An 18153-nucleotide genomic window follows, 5' to 3' on the forward strand; every position below is an offset into this window, starting at 1 on the left:
AAATCCCAGAAGTAATAACTCTAATTTAGGAAAATAATGGTGAGTTTATCTTGCAATTCCTAAATGGCATATACGTAATCCTACATTAGGAAATACTGGTTTCCTAATTTGTACATCGCTACTCTTCAGGATTATGAGACTGATATATATGTAAAGTATATGCCTGACATCGATTACATACTATTATGCTTGAGACATAGCAGGTAATCAATAAATAATTATATAATGTAGTATTTGTGAGTATGAGCACCAGAGGTTGAACTACTCGGTTTTGAATTCTGAGTCTGCCATTTATTTACTTTATGACTTTGGACAAGTTACTTAACTATTTTGTACCTCAGTTTCCTCTTTTGTAAAATAGATGTAAAGATAGTATCTACACCACAAGGTTGGGAGCATTTAAAGCATTTTAACAATAGAGCATTTTTTTTTTTTTTGAGACAGAGTCTCGCTTTATTGCCTAGGCTAGAGTGAGTGCCATGGCCTCAGCCTAGCTCACAGCAATCTCAAACTCCTGGGTTCAGGCAATCCCGCTGCCTCAACTTCCGGAGTAGCTGGGACTACAGGCTTGCGCAACCACGTCCAGCTAATTTTTCCTATATATATTAGTTGGCCAATTAATTTCTTTTTATTTATAGTAGAGATGGGGGTCTTGCTCTTTCTCAGGCTGGTTTCGAACTCTTGACCTCGAGCAATCCCCTCGCCTCTGCCTCCCAGAGTGCTAGGATTATAGGCGTGAGCCACCGTGCCCCGCCCAGTAGAGCTTATAATTGTACTGAATAAATGATAGCTGTTTTAAAGAGCTCTAATATTAATAACAACTCCCACATGCCAAGCATCAGATGAGAATACACTGCACCACGTATTCTCATCAGTATGCACAGAATATCTACCCATTTAGCAGCTAGTTACTCCAAAAGCACCAGGGGTGATGTATTTCTCTGGACCTCTTGTATTCTTGGCATTCTTGGGCATCTAGCAATTCCAATGGGCTGGAGGGAAGGGATATAGTATGTGGGTAATATGTATTTGGCCCTAGATACTGTGGTATATTGACTTTAAGATGCAAAAGGAAAAGTTTAAAAATACAAGGGGGCCATCTTGTGGTGACCAGCACAATTCAGAAAACTTTAGGAAAACTGAATTTGGGCTTTAAGGAACCAAACGTGGAGGGGAAAATCATATTTTCTGATTTTTATAGCACCTAGTAAAATGTTTGCAACTACTAATTAGTTCATATATTTTTCTTAGTTTTCTCTTTATATGGTAAATTCTTTTTTCACTGTGTGGTACCACTTTTACTGTGTCCTCAGGGACACATGATTTCATGACACCTTTGTTTCCCTTGGTAGTCAGATAGTCTTGGATCTCTTTGTGCTCTGGTCAAGATTGGGGAAAATTATATTTGGTATTTGTAATTTTTATTAGGGTTGAAAATTCTATGTCATTTTTAAATTTTAGGCAGTATAAAGAGTTGAATAACCACTGAGTATTTTCTGGACCTGACTGGTTTATAACTTAAGAAGAAACAATGGAAAGCCAAGAATTTATTGTAAGTCTTATCAATATTCACAATTTGGTGAAATTTCCTTCCTTCTTTTACCCCCTCCCTTCTACTCGTCTTTTCTTCCACCCTTCTTTCTAAGGTGTTTCACAAACATCTTGCTAAGGTTGTCAGACTTAGCAAAAACAAAACAACAAACAAAAAGCTGGACACCCAGTTAAATTTGAATTTCAGATAAACAATAAATCTAAATGAATTTCAGATAAACATATGTATACTTTTTAGTATGCATATGTCCCAGATATTGTACTATATTTTATCTAGCAATCCTTTCTCTTACCTACTATTCGTATTTGTCATACAAAGTCCTTTGTAACAAATTCCTTGGAGACTTGAGACCAGGAAACAATTTCTTTCTCTTGAAGGACTGGCATGCCTCTTTTGTCTAGACCAAGTGGTTCTTACACTATTTAGTATCAGGGCCCTTTTGCACTCTAAAAAATTATTAAGGACCACAAAGAACTTTTGTATATAGGGCTTATAAATTTTAAAAATATTTATTAATTCATGTAAAAAGAACAATAATAAACTCATTACCTGTTAATATAAATACACAACATTTTTTAATGAAAATAGCTAATTTTTCCTAAACAATAACAACAGCAGAAAAAAACAATGAGAAGAATAGCGTGCTTTACATCTTTTTGCAAATTGCTTTTAATATTTGACTTAATAGAAGACATCTGGACTCTCATGTCTGCTTCTGCATTCAATTTGCAACTGACTCTTGCAATATTGCCTATATATAACCCTAAGAAACTGCATTCTGCATGTCTGAAGGGATGAGAATGAAAAGACAAATAACATCATGAAAATAGTTTAGACCTCGTGGAAGTCTGTAAAAGTCTTGGAGACCTCCAGGAGTGTCTGGACCACACTGAGAATGGCCCAGATCATGAGTACTTTGTAACTCAACAATTTTTCCTCTGCCCACTGATGACTAGGAAGCTCAAGATTATTTTTGGTGCTTAGTTAACTTTTCAGTTTTTTCCTTGGAGTTTTCCTCTCCTTTCTCCCTTCTTCTGCCTTTTACTACCTACTTTCCTCCATCTCTCCCTCTCTCCCTTTTATTTTGATAGAAGATATCTTGAATATTTTTTGTAGTTAGGAAGGGTATATATAATACATAACATTGAATAAATATAAATAGCAATCACTTCTTTACTTTTGGAAATAAGGTCCTATATACTAATCAAAAGATGAAGAAGTCAAAAGTATGGCAAGATGGAATCCTGAAGATCACTCACTTAGGAAACAAAGTAAGTGTAAAGCACCTGACTACACAGTCTGAGAGCTAGATTCTTACCTTTTAATTGAATATTAAAACTCTGTAGATGATAAAATGTTAGATATGTTTATATACTGACATGATGTGAAAACAAATTTTTAAATGATTTTTATATTACAGTGGTTAATTTGTACATTATAAAATAGTTCAATAAATATTATTTAATTTGTTTTGATTTAAAAAAGCTAATATTATCAAGTGTTTACTGTGTGCTAGGCATAATATGTTATAGGTATCGACTCAGTTTACATAACTCTCCTACTATTACTAGTTAGGTACTCTTTCTATCTTTATTTTACTGATGATGAAACTGAGGCACAGAGAGATGAAGTAGGTTGCCCAAGGGTCTCACAGCTAGAAAGTGGAGTCATACATGAACCAGGGCTTTTTGGCTCCAGAGCATGTCCTAACCATTCTACTGTCTTTTTTAATATTAGTAATTTTTTAAAAGAACTTTATTACAGTTGGTTGATAATATTAGATAGGACACATTGATAACATCTGTAACCTCCTAAAGGAAGACCATACGTCTAGCAGTTAAAGAACCCTATATTCTGTTCTTATGCTATTTACCTGTTATTATAAGTTTATAACTGAGGGAAGCTTTTCAGTAGGGAAAAGGCTATTTACTATTATTTTGTAAAGTTAATATTTAATTTATTAAAACAGCAAACTAAAAGAAAACTAGTTTTGCCTTAAGCCTTCAAGTTTAATTTATATAATCCTATTAAATTTATAAACCTAGTTAAGTTTAACAGTTATATTCAGTGAGGTCTTAACTTATGTTCAGTCACCTTAAGTTGAAAAGCTGTATGCTTTTAAATAATCTGGGTTTTTTTTTCTCCCTTACCCCTCACATTCAACAAGTTTATTTGTTATACCTCATAAATGATTCTTATCTCCAATGCCAATAACCTATTTCAAGCCCTGATCACTCTTCAATCCTGCATAACATCCCATTACGATAATCTCTTAAATCTTGTCTCCTGTTTGTCCTTTCTAATGCATTCCAGTTCCGTTTTTTCCCCGGTTCCATTCCAAGGTCTTCCTAGTAGGATTTAAGTTCTTGAATTCCTTATGTGTATACCTTTACTCTCTTACAAAGTCTGAGAGGATGCATAATAAACATTCAAAATAGAGGCACTTTCAAAACAAAGTAGATAATCCTTTCATTACATTATTTAATTAAGAGTTTTTGATTTGCTATTGAAGATGTTTAAGAAAAGCAGAATTATATTCTGTTACTTTTTAACATTTATTTTGTTTTAATACAGGCAATTTTATATGATGACAAAGGAACATGTTTGGAGAGTATATTTCTTAAGTGCCTTGAGGTATTTTAATCTGTTTATCTTATTTTTAAGTTATTCTTTAAAAATCTCTAAATATTTCCTTTGTAAATGTTGCTGAATAGTGTAATCATGGTACTTATAATTATGGCTAGTATTTGTTGAACACTTGTTATAACTAGACTTTGTGCTACAAACTTTTAGATACTGTTTCGTTTAATCTTTACAACAATGCTGTGATTTTTATAGATTAGGAGTACAGTACAGAAAAGTTAAGTAACTTGCCCATGTTCATAGAGTTACACTGGTAGGGCTGGGATTTGAACCCAGGAAATGACTCTAGAGTGTAATTCTACTACATAGTTTTTTGATGGGCAGAAATCTACAGTGGGAAATATTTTGTGAAATATTCCCACTTAAGTATTTTCTCAAATATTCAGTCTGTATTTTTCCTCTAGAAAAAGAAAAAGGAAGGGAAGGGAACTAAAGACATATTTTGGTATAAAAAATAAGAATATTAGAGTTGATCATTCTGGGTTCATTTCCCACTTCCAAATACTTTCTAGTTAACCTAACTTCTCTGTGTCTAACATCTTCACTGTAAAATGTAGATCATAGGCTGGATGCTGTGGCTGTAATTCTAGCTCTCTGGGAGGCCGAGGCAGGTGGATTGCTCGAAGTCAGGAGTTCGAAACCAGCCTGAGCAAGAGCGAGACCCTGTCTCTACTATAAATAGAAAGAAATTAATTGGCCAACTAATATATATAGAAAAAATTAGCGGGGCATGGTGGCGCATGCCTGTAGTCCCAGCTACTCGGGAGGCTGAGGCAGGAGGATCTCTTGAGCCCAGGAGTTTGAGGTTGCTGTGAGCTAGGCTGATGCCACGGCATTCACTCTAGCCTGGGCAACAAAGTGAGACTCTGTCTCAAAAAAAAAAAAAAATGTAGATCATAGACAGAATTATGGGGTTGGTCTGAAGATGAGAAATAACTCACATAAAATGCCTAGCACTGTAGTACAATGATTCTAAATGTGCTAAAAGTGCATATTATTATTAAAGTAATGTTTGGCTATGATATTTAATTCATTTTGAAATTGTATGTGACATTAATAGTGGTTGTGGGGGCCAGGTGCAGTGGCTCACACCTGTAATCCTGGCATTTTTGGGAAGCTGAGGTGGGAGGATTGCTTGAGGCCAGGAGTTTGAGACCAGGAGTAAGATCCTATCTCTACAAAAAATAGAAAAATTAGCTGGGCATGGTGGCATGCATCTGTAGTCTCAGCTACTTGGGAGGCTGTGGCAGGAGAATTGCTTGAGTCCAGGAGTTTGAGGTTGTAATGAGCTATGATCATGTCACAGCACTCTAGCCTAGGTGACAGAGTGAGCCCCTGTCTCCAAAAAAAACAAAAAGTGGTTGTGGTACTTTTATATTTATAAAAATAGGGTCTAGAAGAATCACTATCTTAGTAGATATTTAGTTAATGATAACTACTGTTATTATTTCATCTCACATCATTTCATTAGTAAGATATCGATCTGATACAGATTTTGTGTATTTTCAAACTAGGTTGATAATTTTTTTTTTTTTTTTTTTTTTGAGACAGAGTATCGCTTTGTTGCCCAGGCTAGAGTGAGTGCCGTGGCGTCAGCCTAGCTCACAGCAACCTCAAACTACTGGGCTCAAGGGATCCTCCTGCCTCAGCCTCCCAAGTAGCTGGGACTACAGGCATGTGCCACCATGCCCGGCTAATTTTTTGTATATATTAGTTGGCCAATTAATTTCTTTCTATTTATAGTAGAGACGGGGTCTCGCTCTTGCTCAGGCTGGTTTCGAACTCCTGACCTCGAGCAATCCGCCCGCCTCGGCCTCCCAGAGAGCTAGGATTACAGGCGTGAGCCACCGCGCCCGGCCTAGGTTGATAATTTTATACTGCAGTTAGAGGTGGTGGCAAGTGTTATATTTGTTCATTAAAGTGGTTAAAATACATTTTGGAATATGATTAAGCAATTATAATTTGTAATATTTAATATGTGATAACTATAGCACGTATCTCATTCATATTCATTTAAAGATATATAATTGATAATAGCTCTAATCTTTAAAAAATTACACTTAGTTGTATGGATTCTAAGTAAATTTCTTGAGAGGAAGCATTTTTTTTCTTATTTGTCTTTATATCCCCAGCATATAGTAAGGAGCCTCATTCATATATGTCCCCCAATATGTACTATCGAATGAACAAATTAGTGACTTTTTTATTGTATTATCTTTTTTGTGCTTATTGGCAGCTAACCTAGTGCATAATCATAAATGATTGAAGCATTTAGTTACTGATTCATTTATTCAACAATTATTTGTTGAATATCCATTGTGTCTTGCTCAGTGCTAATGAGCATACTAGAATACAGATAATCAAATAATTAGATGTATGTGATTTTTGACATTTATTTTTTAAAATTTAGGTGAAACCTGGAGATAACTTAGAAGGTGATCGATACTTAATCACAGTCGAGGAGGTTAAAGTTGCTGGCAGCATAGCTATTAAACAGGATGTCATTAAAGAACCATCAGAATTAAATTCAAAGAGGTTTATATCCTCTGGCCGGTCTCTTGGATGTCAGCCCTCTGGTTTAAAAAGGAAGTTTGCCGTAAGTTTCTCTGTGGAAAATAATACATCAATATATATTTATATACTCCTTGGTAGAATCTGAAAAGAAATTAAAAACATGTTTATAAAATTATTTCAAAAAGCAGTGAATTTTGAAGCTATTGTATTCTGTTGTTAGCCCTTCATAGCGTCCTTAGGTAGAAAGGAAATAAACTGTAGTTAGAAAAGTCTTACTACAAATGAATGTTTGTATTTCAATTTAGCAAACTTTAAATCTTAATTATTACTTTACCTTAGGCAAAGCATACACATTCCTTATTCTTTTTTTTTTCTTTGTCAGTTTATTTCATGTTTTCTTTATAGGTAATGGTATAGCTAATAATTATTTTAATATTTTTAGGGTTTTCAAGGACCACGTCAGGTTCCAAAGAAAACAGTTATTACAGAAAATGGTGAATCACCTACATCACCTGAGGCTAAGAAACCTGGCCCTACTTTTTTTTCTCCATTCTATAGCACACCTCCTTTGTTTTCTACTGTTGGCAAGAAAAATACAAATACTATGTCAACAGACCCTGAGAACATTGAGATTTACAAGAACAGAGAGAGAAATGGCATGACTTTTTCTTCAGTTGTCTCTGATCCATCCTTCAAGATTAACCCAGAAATGCTATGTGAAGAAAATTATATTTGCTCTGCTATCAGTTCTGGAAGCAAGCATTCAGACTCTTTATTGACCAATGAGCCTAAGAAAAGAGATAATTTGTCATCTCACTGTTTAGGAGTTTCACAAAACATCAGAAGCAAAGCACGGATATTAGCTCTTCTGAAGTCCAAATCAATTAGTACATGTGAGAAACTAAATTCTGAGATTACAGAACACTTTCCTCCAAAACAAGCACAAGAAACTTTAAAAATTGCTATTAAACCTATTCAACAGGAATTAATTCAACAGGAAGAATGGGCTGAGATGAAGAGCACAGGGAATTTACACTACCAGCATACATCAGAAAATACCATGAGAAATAAAAGCCGGTGGGCCATGTATTTATCCTCACAGAATTCACCTATACATTCTTCTGCTGCAGGTGGAAATGATATGGAAGGGAAACCCAAGGCTCAGGAAGATGATATAAATTTGAATTTGAAAGCACTTTTGGTGCAAAAAAGGACGCAGTTCTTTGAAACATGTACTGAAAAGGGGAAAAAATATAATGCAGATAAGCCAGAAGATAATAATGATCAATCCTGGAATCAGGAAGTAAAATTAGAAATTCCTTCATTCTGTGAAAGTGGCAGCTTACAGGTTATCAGTAGCAGTCCAGAAAATGATGGTGTATTATCAGAATCTGACATTCAAGAAAGTATTAAAATACCTTTTAATCAAATTGACACAAAAGGATCAAGTCTCATTGGAGAAAATGTTCAGGAGGCAAATACACATGAAACATCAGAAAAAGAGTGTAAACAACTGGTGTCATCTCTGCCAGAATCAGAACATCTACAAATTGAATCTTTGCTAAGTAGCAATTCTAGGATTTCTGATGACATTACAGACGTGTTTACTAAAAGGAATACTGATAATGAAAATCTCAATAGTATTCATGAATCTCTAAGTAATGAAACACAACCATTTTTGGAGGTAACTTTTAATCTGGGCAATTTTGAGACGAGTGACACAGAGGAGGAATCACAAGAAAACAATAAAATTTCCCAGAACTCAGACAATTTGATAAAGGGAATTTTGGTTAACGATGGCAATTCATGCGTTCAAAAGAGATGTGAGAATATAAGCTGTCAAGAAATTGGCAGTGAACATTTGCCACTCTTAACGTCTGTTGGTGGCAAACCTACAGAGACATTTCCTATTAAAGAGTCTTTGCCATTGTTTTGTGATAAAACTTGTGAAGGTTTTCATATAGAACCTATTAAAGCTGGGGACACTGGAAAAGACATAGAGGAGTACAGTGACACATTAAGCAATTTTGATTCATCTTTAGATTGGACAGATGATGTATACATAAATAATAAAGAAGATTCTAATAAATCTATCCAAAAAGTCAGAATTAACCATGATTTTGCCTTACTCCCAAATAAATCTAAAGATATAAGCACAAATTTACATATTCCTCATTTTTTAAACATAGCCAGTGATCAGACTCCTGAAAACAATAATCCAGTTTCAGAAGATGCTCTATCTCAGCCTTCTATCGTGGGAAGTGACTTAGACAAAAATGATGAACAGATTTTACCATCAACCTCTAGCAGTGACAACAGTATCCAACTATTAAATACCAATCAGAATGACTCTGAATGTATTACCCTTAATAAATCAAATATGCAAATTTCCAGTTCTTTGTTTTACCCACTGGGAAAAAAGCATCTTATTTCCACCGAAGCACATACACCTGAATCTGAAGATTTGGGAGGGATTGGAAGTTTATCCCATGACCATATTGAAGTCAAAATTGCCAGAGAAAGCAAACAATGCTGGAATGATCCTAGAAATTCTTCAGAACTTTCTGGATTAGTAAATAACATTTCCCTTTTAAAGTCACTGTCTGAACACAGAACAGCTTTAGACAGCTTGGAAATACTGAAAAAGGAAAATATTATCTTTCGACAAGAAGGAACTCAACCGCTATATGAGCCAGATAGCGGTTCTGAAGGTTAGAATGGTGTGTCTGGGGTTCTCTTTGTAGCTTAAAGGTGAAGCTATTTGCTCTGGCTGCTATATTAAAAATTACACAGTATTTAAATAGATAATACATGTACTTGGTAAAACCAATTATAATAGAGAATAAGATAGTAAAAAGTAAGTCTCCTTCCTACCATGATCCCTCAGTTCACTCCTCAGAATTAACCACAGTCTTCTAGGGCAGCATTCCACCTTTTTTGGCACCAGGGACTGGTTTCATGCAAGACAATTTTTTCCATGGGTGTGAGGGGAGGAATGGTTTTGAGATGATTCAAACACAGTACATTTATTGTGCAGTCACACTTTTCTGCTAATGATAATCTGTATTTGCAGCCACTTCCCAGCACTTAGCATCAGCAACTCAGCTCCACCTCAGATCATCAGGTGTTAGATTCTCATAAGGAGGGAGCAACCTGGATCTCTCGCATGCGCAATTTACAGTGGGGTTTGTACTCCTATGAGACTAATGCCATTGCCGCTGATCTGACAGGAGGAGAAGCTTATGTGGTGATAGAAGCAATGGGGAGCAGATTTGCTAACTCACCTGCCTGCTGCTCACCTCCTGCTGTGTGGCTAGCATGTGGGGGAGTGGAGTTGGGAAGGAGGTTGGGGACCACAGTCCTAGGGTATCCTTCCAGAAATAGTCTGCGCATATATAAACATATATCAGCACTTGTAAGCAAATATATATATAAAAATATGTATGTTACATATGTGTGTATATCTGTGTGTGTGATAATCCATTCTTGCCATTCATTTCTGAACATGTGCTAGGAGATATATGTATATATTGTTTAAATAATGAGGTTGCTCTGCGCACGGTGGCTCACACCTGTAATCCTAGCACTCTGGGAGGCCAAGCTGGAAGATCATTCAGCTTAGGTGTTCCAGACCAGCCTGAGCAAAGGTGAGACCCTTTCTCTGCTAAAAATAGAAAAATTAGCTGGGTGTTGTGGCATGTGCCTATAGTCCCACATACTCGGGAGGCTGAGGCAGGAGAATGGCTTGAGCCCAGGAGTTTGAGGTTGCTGTGAGCTATGATGACATCACTGCACTCTATCTGGGGTGACAGAGTGAGACTGTCTCAAAAAAAAAAAAAGTTTATGTTGATACCTCTAATTCCAATCCTATATCAGAGGGTGCTTCTTTTATTTCCTCCATTCCATAATTGTGTTTAGTTATTCCTACAGTATGAAAGTCTCCTGGTTGCCAACAGCATCAGTATATTTATTCCCTCATGCTACAGTATACACCATATGGTTTCCAAATTGTCACACTAATGTTACTGCTAGCAAAAATCTTTTACAAATTCATAAAGTTCACAAGTCCTTTGCAGTTTTTGTTTTTAGAATATATTGAGAATATAGAATTAGAATGCTAGTTCAAAAATTACTTGGGTTACTTTTTCTTTACCATAATGTTATTATTTGATATAAATATAGTTAAGTTCATTGTTTATATTTTGTATGAGGGCTTTAAGTCCATCCTTGTTGATTTAGTTCTGACAATGTGAAATATTAACTGAGTTCTAAAGTCAAAGCTATATGAGAACATATATCAGATTTTTTCTCATACCTTGCATTCCATTCCTACCCACCTGTTCTAGGTAACCAATGTATCATACCTATGTTTCTTTTCGTAAAAATAAATAGGTTCACATATTCAACCAAATGTGCCTACTCATATTCTTTAGCTCCTTGCTTCTTTTCACTTAACAGTATGTCCCAGAAATCACTTCATATCAGTTCACAGACATCATCCTAATTTTATTTGTTTGCAGCTCTATAATAGTCCATTATGTAGATGTACTATTAATACATTTATTCAAGCAGCCTCCTACGTATGGACATTTAGATTGTTTCCAATATTTTACTGTTATAATTAATGGGACAATAAATAACCTTATATATTTATTCAAGCAGCCTCCTATGTATGGACATTTAGATTATTTCCAATATTTTACTGTTATAATTAATGAGACAAATAACCTTATATATTTATTTTTATTTGTATAAATATATAGATTTTTCTCATATTGTTGGAGGTGTGTCTTTAGGGCAAACTCCTAAAAGTAGGATTGCTGGGTAAATAGAGTGTAGTTTTATTAGATACTTCAAAGTTCTCTTCGTAGGAATTATGCTATTATTCACTCCCACCAGTAATGTACAAGAGTGGCTATTTCTCCACAGCCTTGCCAGTAGAGTGTATTTAGAATTTTTGCTAATCTACTAAGTGAGAAACGGCATTTCAGTTGAAATTTTTTCAATTTTGTATTTCTATTACTGTAACCGAAATTGAACATCTTTCCATATGGTTAAGCATTATTTGTAAATTTTTTCCAATGAACTGTTCTACCCTTTTGTCTAGTTTTTTTTTTTTGAGACAGAGTCACACTTTGTTGCCCAGGCTAGAGTGAGTGCCATGACATCTGCCTAGCTCACAGCAACCTCAATCTCCTGGGCTTAAGCAATCCTCCTGCCTCAGCGTCCTGAGTAGCTGAGACTACAGGCATGCGCCACCATGCCCAGCTAATTTTTTCTATATATATTAGTTGGCCAATTAATTTCTTTCTATTTTTAGTAGAGACAGGGTCTCGCTCTTGCTCAGGCTGGTTTTGAACTCCTGACCTCGAGCAATCCGCCCGCCTCGGCCTTCCAGAGAGCTAGGATTACAGGCGTGAGCCACCGCCCCCGGCCTTGTCTAGATTTTTTTTAATGGGTGTTGGTTTTTTATTCTCCTTGATTTGTAAAAGTTCTTTATTTTTAGAGATATTAGCCTTTCATAATATATGTTGCAAAGTTTTTTTTAGTATGTCATTGGTATTTTGACTTTGCTTATGGTACATTGCCAAGAGCATTGTCTTTTTAAGAATATAATAGTAAATGTATATATATATATATATGAATGTAAATGAACAGAGCACTTTATGATACTCAGAGAAAAGTTAAAGCTGAACTTTTATTTGAATGTCTCAAGTGATTCCAGAGAAAAATATGAATAAATTATTTTATCTACTCAAATGGTTATTTGAAATGTAGTTAAGTTGGATGATAAATGTTTATTTTTAAAAAAATAAAAATAAAAACCTTTAATGAAAATAAACTTGGATAGATATGTAAATGCATATATGAGCATAAGTTTCTAATATGAAGATTTAGGAATTATAGAATTTAGTTGTGGGAAACCTACTCTTTTCTCTCATCAAGTTGGAAAGAAAATTACAGTTGGTTCTCATTATTTGTGGTAGTTATATTCTGTGAAGTCACTGCAAACAGAGTTAGCAAATAATGAACAGGTTTAGATTCCTGCAAGCCTCTGGTCAGAACATTTCCATCAACTTATCAATACATAACCTTATTTTATGCCTGTTTCTGTTTAAAGACTATTTAATATATGTTTTTGATTCATAAACATTGAACTCACAACCAGTAGTACTCTAACATGTGCTTGAACAAAACTTATCTAACACACGTGTTTTCTTCACAAGGGACATCACAGCTTTCTTGCACTTAGGAACACTAGAGAGCACTATTCTTAGGGGACATTTTAAATAGTGAAATCACCAGCAGAAAGCACAAATATGTGAAAAATGTGACAATAAATAGACTATAAAAAAGACACTTGTGTTTATGGCATAAGCTGAAAGAAGATGTGTTTTAGGCAATTCATTTTTTTTGCTGCTCTATACATATCTGCAAATGACCATACAAGTACTGTGAATATTGATTTTGGGGTTACAAAGAAATTTTAGGGAATAGGTAGAATCCATGAGTAATGAGGACTGACTGTATTTTTTGATATAAATATATTTTTCTAAAAAAGATTAACTTGGATTTAGGCCGGGCGCTGTGGCTCACGCCTGTAATCCTAGCTCTTGGGAGGCCGAGGCGGGCGGATTGCTCAAGGTCAGGAGTTCAAAACCAGCCTGAGCAAGAGCGAGACCCCGTCTCTACTATAAATAGAAAGAAATTAATTGGCCAACTGATATATATATAAAAAATTAGCCGGGCATGGTGGCGCATGCCTGTAGTCCCAGCTACTCGGGAGGCTGAGGCAGAAGGATCACTCGAGCCCAGGAGTTTGAGGTTGCTGTGAGCTAGGCTGACGCCACGGCACTCACTCTAGCCTGGGCAACAAAGTGAGACTCTGTCTCAAAAAAAAAAAAAAGATTAACTTGGATTTCTTGAGACAATTTGAGAAAAATTTCACCTATTGGAATATAAGAATTATATGGACCTTAATATAAATTAGAGAAGAATAACTGCTACATGATATATCCATGTAACAAAGCTGTACTTGTACCCCTTAAATTTATACAAATAAGAAAAAAAAATGTTAGAGAAGTGTAAATTTTACCACCAGTTTAGAATGTGTGAAAGTTAAAAAAAAAATCTCCAGTTTGTTAAATTTTTTTTCTGAGATCATTGCATATAGCTTAGAAATGTTAATTTAGAGTTTTATTCTGGAGAAAAGGCAATAAAGGAAAACATCAGTTTTCATTCAGTGCCGTTTTAAAACTCTTTTTAGAAATAACAAAGTTCCAAAATCATTTATATTGATTTCATTTAATTTATTATCAATTTGTATGGAAAAATAATGAAACCAGAAATAGCAATTACCTAAAAAGGAGGTTTACACCAGATATAGCTATTGATTTTTTACAGTAATAGTCTCTTTAAAATTGTAGTTTTTTTGTGACTTTCGAAGAAATAGAGATTATTGAATATCCACTTTTTCTTTTAAGAAACAATAGCTTTTTTAAAATTTCAAAATGTTAAGGAATATAAATGTTTTCATTACATGGCTTGAGTCAGGGCTATGAGTGTGCTAATCACCTAAATAGTGTTCATTGCACCGGTTAGGTAGTTTTTTGCCTCTCCCCCTGCTTGATTTCCATTGATGTTTACTTCCCTCGGTGCACTTGTGTGCCCATCGGTTAGTTCCATTTTATTAGAGAGTAAGTGTGGTGTTTGTTTTTCCATTCTTGAGAGACTTCGCTTAGGATGATGGTCTCCAATTCCTTCCAAATTTCTGCAAAAGGTATTAATTCATCCTTTTTAAGGCTGAGTAGTATTTCATGGTATATGTATACCACATTTTGTTAATCCACTCATGAATTGATGGGCACTTGGGTTGTTTGCACATCTTTGCAATTGTGAATTATGCTGCTATAAACATTCGAGTGCAGGTGTCTTTTTGATAGAATGACTTCTTTGGGTACATACTCAGTAGTGGGATTGTTGGATTGAATGGTAGGCCTACTTTTAGTTCTTTGAGAAATCTCCATACTGTTTCCATAGAGGCTATACTAGGTTGCAGTGCCACCAACAGCGTATAAGTGTTCCTTTCTCTCTGCATCCACACCAGCATCTATTGGTTTTAGACTTTTTAATAAAAGCCATTCTAACAGGAGTGAGGTGAGAAACTCATCGTAGTTTTAATTTGTATTTCCCTGATGATTAGTGATGTTGAGCATTTTTTCATACATTTGTTGGCCATCTGTCTATACTTCTGTTCATGTCTTTTTTGTCCACTTTTTTTTTTTTTTTTTGAGATACAGTGAGACTCTGTCACCTGGACTAGAGTGCAGTGGCGTCACTGTAGCTCACTGCAACCTCAAACTCCTTGGCTCAAGCAATACTCTTGCCTCAGCCTCCTGAGTAGCAGGGACTACAGGCACCTGGCCTGGCTAATTTTTTTTCTATTTTTAGTAGAAATGGGGTCTCAAATTCTTTTTTTTTTTTTTTTTTTGAGACAGAGTCTCACCTTGTTGGCCAGGCTAGAGTGAGTGCTGTGGCGTCAGCCTCGCTCACAGCAACCTCAAACTCCTGGGTTCAAGTGATCCTTCTGTCTCAGCCTCCTGAGTAGCTGGGACTACAGGCATACGCCACCATGCCCGGCTAATTTTTTGTATATATATTTTTAGTTGGCCAATTAATTTATTTCTATTTATAGTAGAGATGGTGTCTCGCTCTTGCTCAGGCTGGTTTCGAACTCCTGACCTTGAGCAATCTGCCCGCTTCAGCCTCCCAGAGTGCTAGGATTACAGGCGTGAGCCATGGCACCCAGCCGGTCTTGAATTCTTGAGCTCAAGCAATCCTCCTCCCTTGGCCTCCCAGAATGCTAGGATTACAGGTGTGAGTCACTGGTTTAGTTGTTTGTCTTCTGTGTTCCTTCCATTTCAAGGAATTTTGTCTATGTTGTTCACTGCTGTTTCCTCAGTGTTTGGAACACTGCACTTTGTAATTGTTGACTGAATATGTTAATATACATTTATTTTTCAAGTCATAGTCAAATGGATTTAAGATAGACTAGAAAGAGCATTAGGTGCTTTTTCTTTTCAATGGTTGCACACAATAGCAGTATAATGGTCGTTAATACTTCATTTTTAGTATTTTTAGTATAGGTTATTAATTATTGGCTTAGTATTGATTTTTCAACTAGTTTAAAAGAATGAAAAAGAAAAGGAAACAATCCTACTGTTGACTTAGATAGTAACTGAAAAGACTTTCATTCTAAATATTTTTGAATTTTTATCATGAAAATGTTTCAACCTACAGAGAGAGTAGTTCACTGAATCCTCAAATACCCATACTCTAGGTTAAACAATTATCAGGACTTTGTCTCATCTTAAAATTTATATTCCCTGTTTCTTTCAGTTTTAGAAATAAGTTAAAAATATGAGAGCATAACTATATATTAATATAATATGAATAAAATATTTTGATTTTTCTCCATTACAGCTAGGAAACAATTTACTACAGAAGTTTCACAAGCTATACCAAAGTCTTCTTATCCAAACCAGGAGTCTCAACAGGTACATTTTTTCCTAACAGTATATTCTTTTATGTTGATATGAATGTTCTATAATTTATAATAGAATTATAGTGATACTATAGTTATAGAGAGTCCTGAGCTATCTTGGTTCACGACCTCTCTTGTATCTCAGTCATTTTTTCACTGTATCCCTCAGCCAAAAGAAACATCTAATAGTTTCATTTATGAAGTTGTTAGTAGTATTAAAACAACTTAATAAGTAATTATGTCCTAGTAATTTAGTAAGTATTTTATTTTTAAAAAGCACAGTTACTAATATGTACCCTGTTGGGCACTGCACAGCTTCTTAAACCTTGGAATGGATTAGATAAACTACCTAATTTCTTGTTCCACATTGATTTTTCTCATGATAATTGTTTTTTTATCATAGCAATTTCTCAAAACCCAGCTTCAGAAAGACATGATGTCATGGAAGGAAAGGTAGTGAGATCTGATATTGAAACTGAACTACCTAGAGTTTTTAATTCATTAAGTATCAGACAGATGTTGGGTGTCACTGTTGTTTCCTTAAATTTAAAACATCTTGTGGAGCCCTTGCAAGTTTGCTGTGATACCCCCAAAGTACCTTGTTGCAATTTGGGAACCATGGTAGTAATATCAAAAATAATAGTACTAATTAGGATGAACCAAAATTCTAGAATAAATCATCTAGATTAGTGTTTCTCGATGAGGATGCTGTTAACACTTCTGGAGAGACAATTCTTTCATCATATGGCACTGCTCTTTCTAGCAGGCATGTTTGCAAGAAAAGAAAGTGAAATGTTTCATTTGCCCCCGTTTTTTATCTTACTTTATTTTCTTTTTTCTTTTAATAATCTTATTTATTTATTTATTTTTTTTGAGACAGAGTCTCGCTTTGTTGTCCAGGCTAGAGTGAGTGCCGTGGCGTCAGGCTAGCTCACAGCAACCTCAAACTCCTGGGCTCAAGCAATCCTCCTGCCTCAGCCTCCCGAGTAGCTGGGACTACAGGCATGCGCCACCATGCCCGGCTAATTTTTTTATATACATATCAGTTGGCCAATTAATTTCTTTCTATTTATAGTAGAGACGGGGTCTCGCTCTTGATCAGGCTGGTTTTGAACTCCTGACCTTGAGCAATCCGCCCGCCTCGGCCTCCCAGAGAGCTAGGATTACAGGCGTGAGCCACCGCGCCTGGCCAATAATCTTATTTTTGTTCTTTTTAAAATACAGAAAACAGTGAAGAAAAAATAAAACTTACCCTACCTCTCAGAGATAATTATTAACATTTCTAGCTTATTTTTATATATCTAATTTTAAAAAATATAGTTAGATTGTTATATATAAATAGATAGGGTCTTGCTCTCACCCAGGCTGGAGCACAGCGGTATGATCCTAACTCAGTGCAGCCTCGAATTCCTGGGCTTAAGCAATTCTCCTGCCTCCGCTTCCCAAGTAGCTGGAACTATCAGCATGTGCCACTGCACCCAGCTAATTCAAAAACATTTTTTTTGTAGAGATGGGGTCTCACTGTGTTGCCCAGGCTGATCTTGAACTCCTGGCCTCAACCATTTCTCCCACATCTGCCTCCCAAAGTGCTGGGATTACAGGCGTGTACCACTGGGTCCAGCATGATGTGTATAAATAGTTTTATATCCTTTTGCCTTAGTATCATATCATATTATCTCACTTTATTAAAAACTCTTCTTAAACATACCTCTTCTAAACATAAAAGTTACTTACCATTCCATTCTGTGGATATCCTGTGCTTTGGAACAAACAGCTCCCTTTTTTGGACATTTTTATTATTTCCAGAATTTTGCTGGGGGGTTTTTTGCTTGGTTTTTTGAGACAGGGTTTTGCTCTATTGCTTGGGCTAGAGTGCAGTGGTTGAATCATCATAGCTCAC

At 35.6% G+C, this 18153-nt stretch overlaps 1 protein-coding gene across 1 annotated transcript in view; it reads left to right on the top strand.

The window, feature by feature from the left end:
- Window positions 1-18153, top strand: part of ZGRF1 (zinc finger GRF-type containing 1) — a 57659-nt gene that overhangs the window by 784 nt on the left and 38722 nt on the right. Inside the window, exons 2-7 of the mRNA XM_020284486.2 lie at window positions 1462-1552; window positions 2743-2823; window positions 4127-4186; window positions 6606-6791; window positions 7152-9420; window positions 16193-16266. Coding sequence (XP_020140075.2) covers window positions 1532-1552; window positions 2743-2823; window positions 4127-4186; window positions 6606-6791; window positions 7152-9420; window positions 16193-16266 — 2691 coding nt within the window. The 5' untranslated portion in view covers window positions 1462-1531. The remainder of the gene's footprint in view (window positions 1-1461; window positions 1553-2742; window positions 2824-4126; window positions 4187-6605; window positions 6792-7151; window positions 9421-16192; window positions 16267-18153) is intronic.

Source organism: Microcebus murinus, chromosome 27, assembly GCF_040939455.1.
Source record: "Microcebus murinus isolate Inina chromosome 27, M.murinus_Inina_mat1.0, whole genome shotgun sequence".
NCBI lineage: Eukaryota > Metazoa > Chordata > Mammalia > Primates > Cheirogaleidae > Microcebus > Microcebus murinus.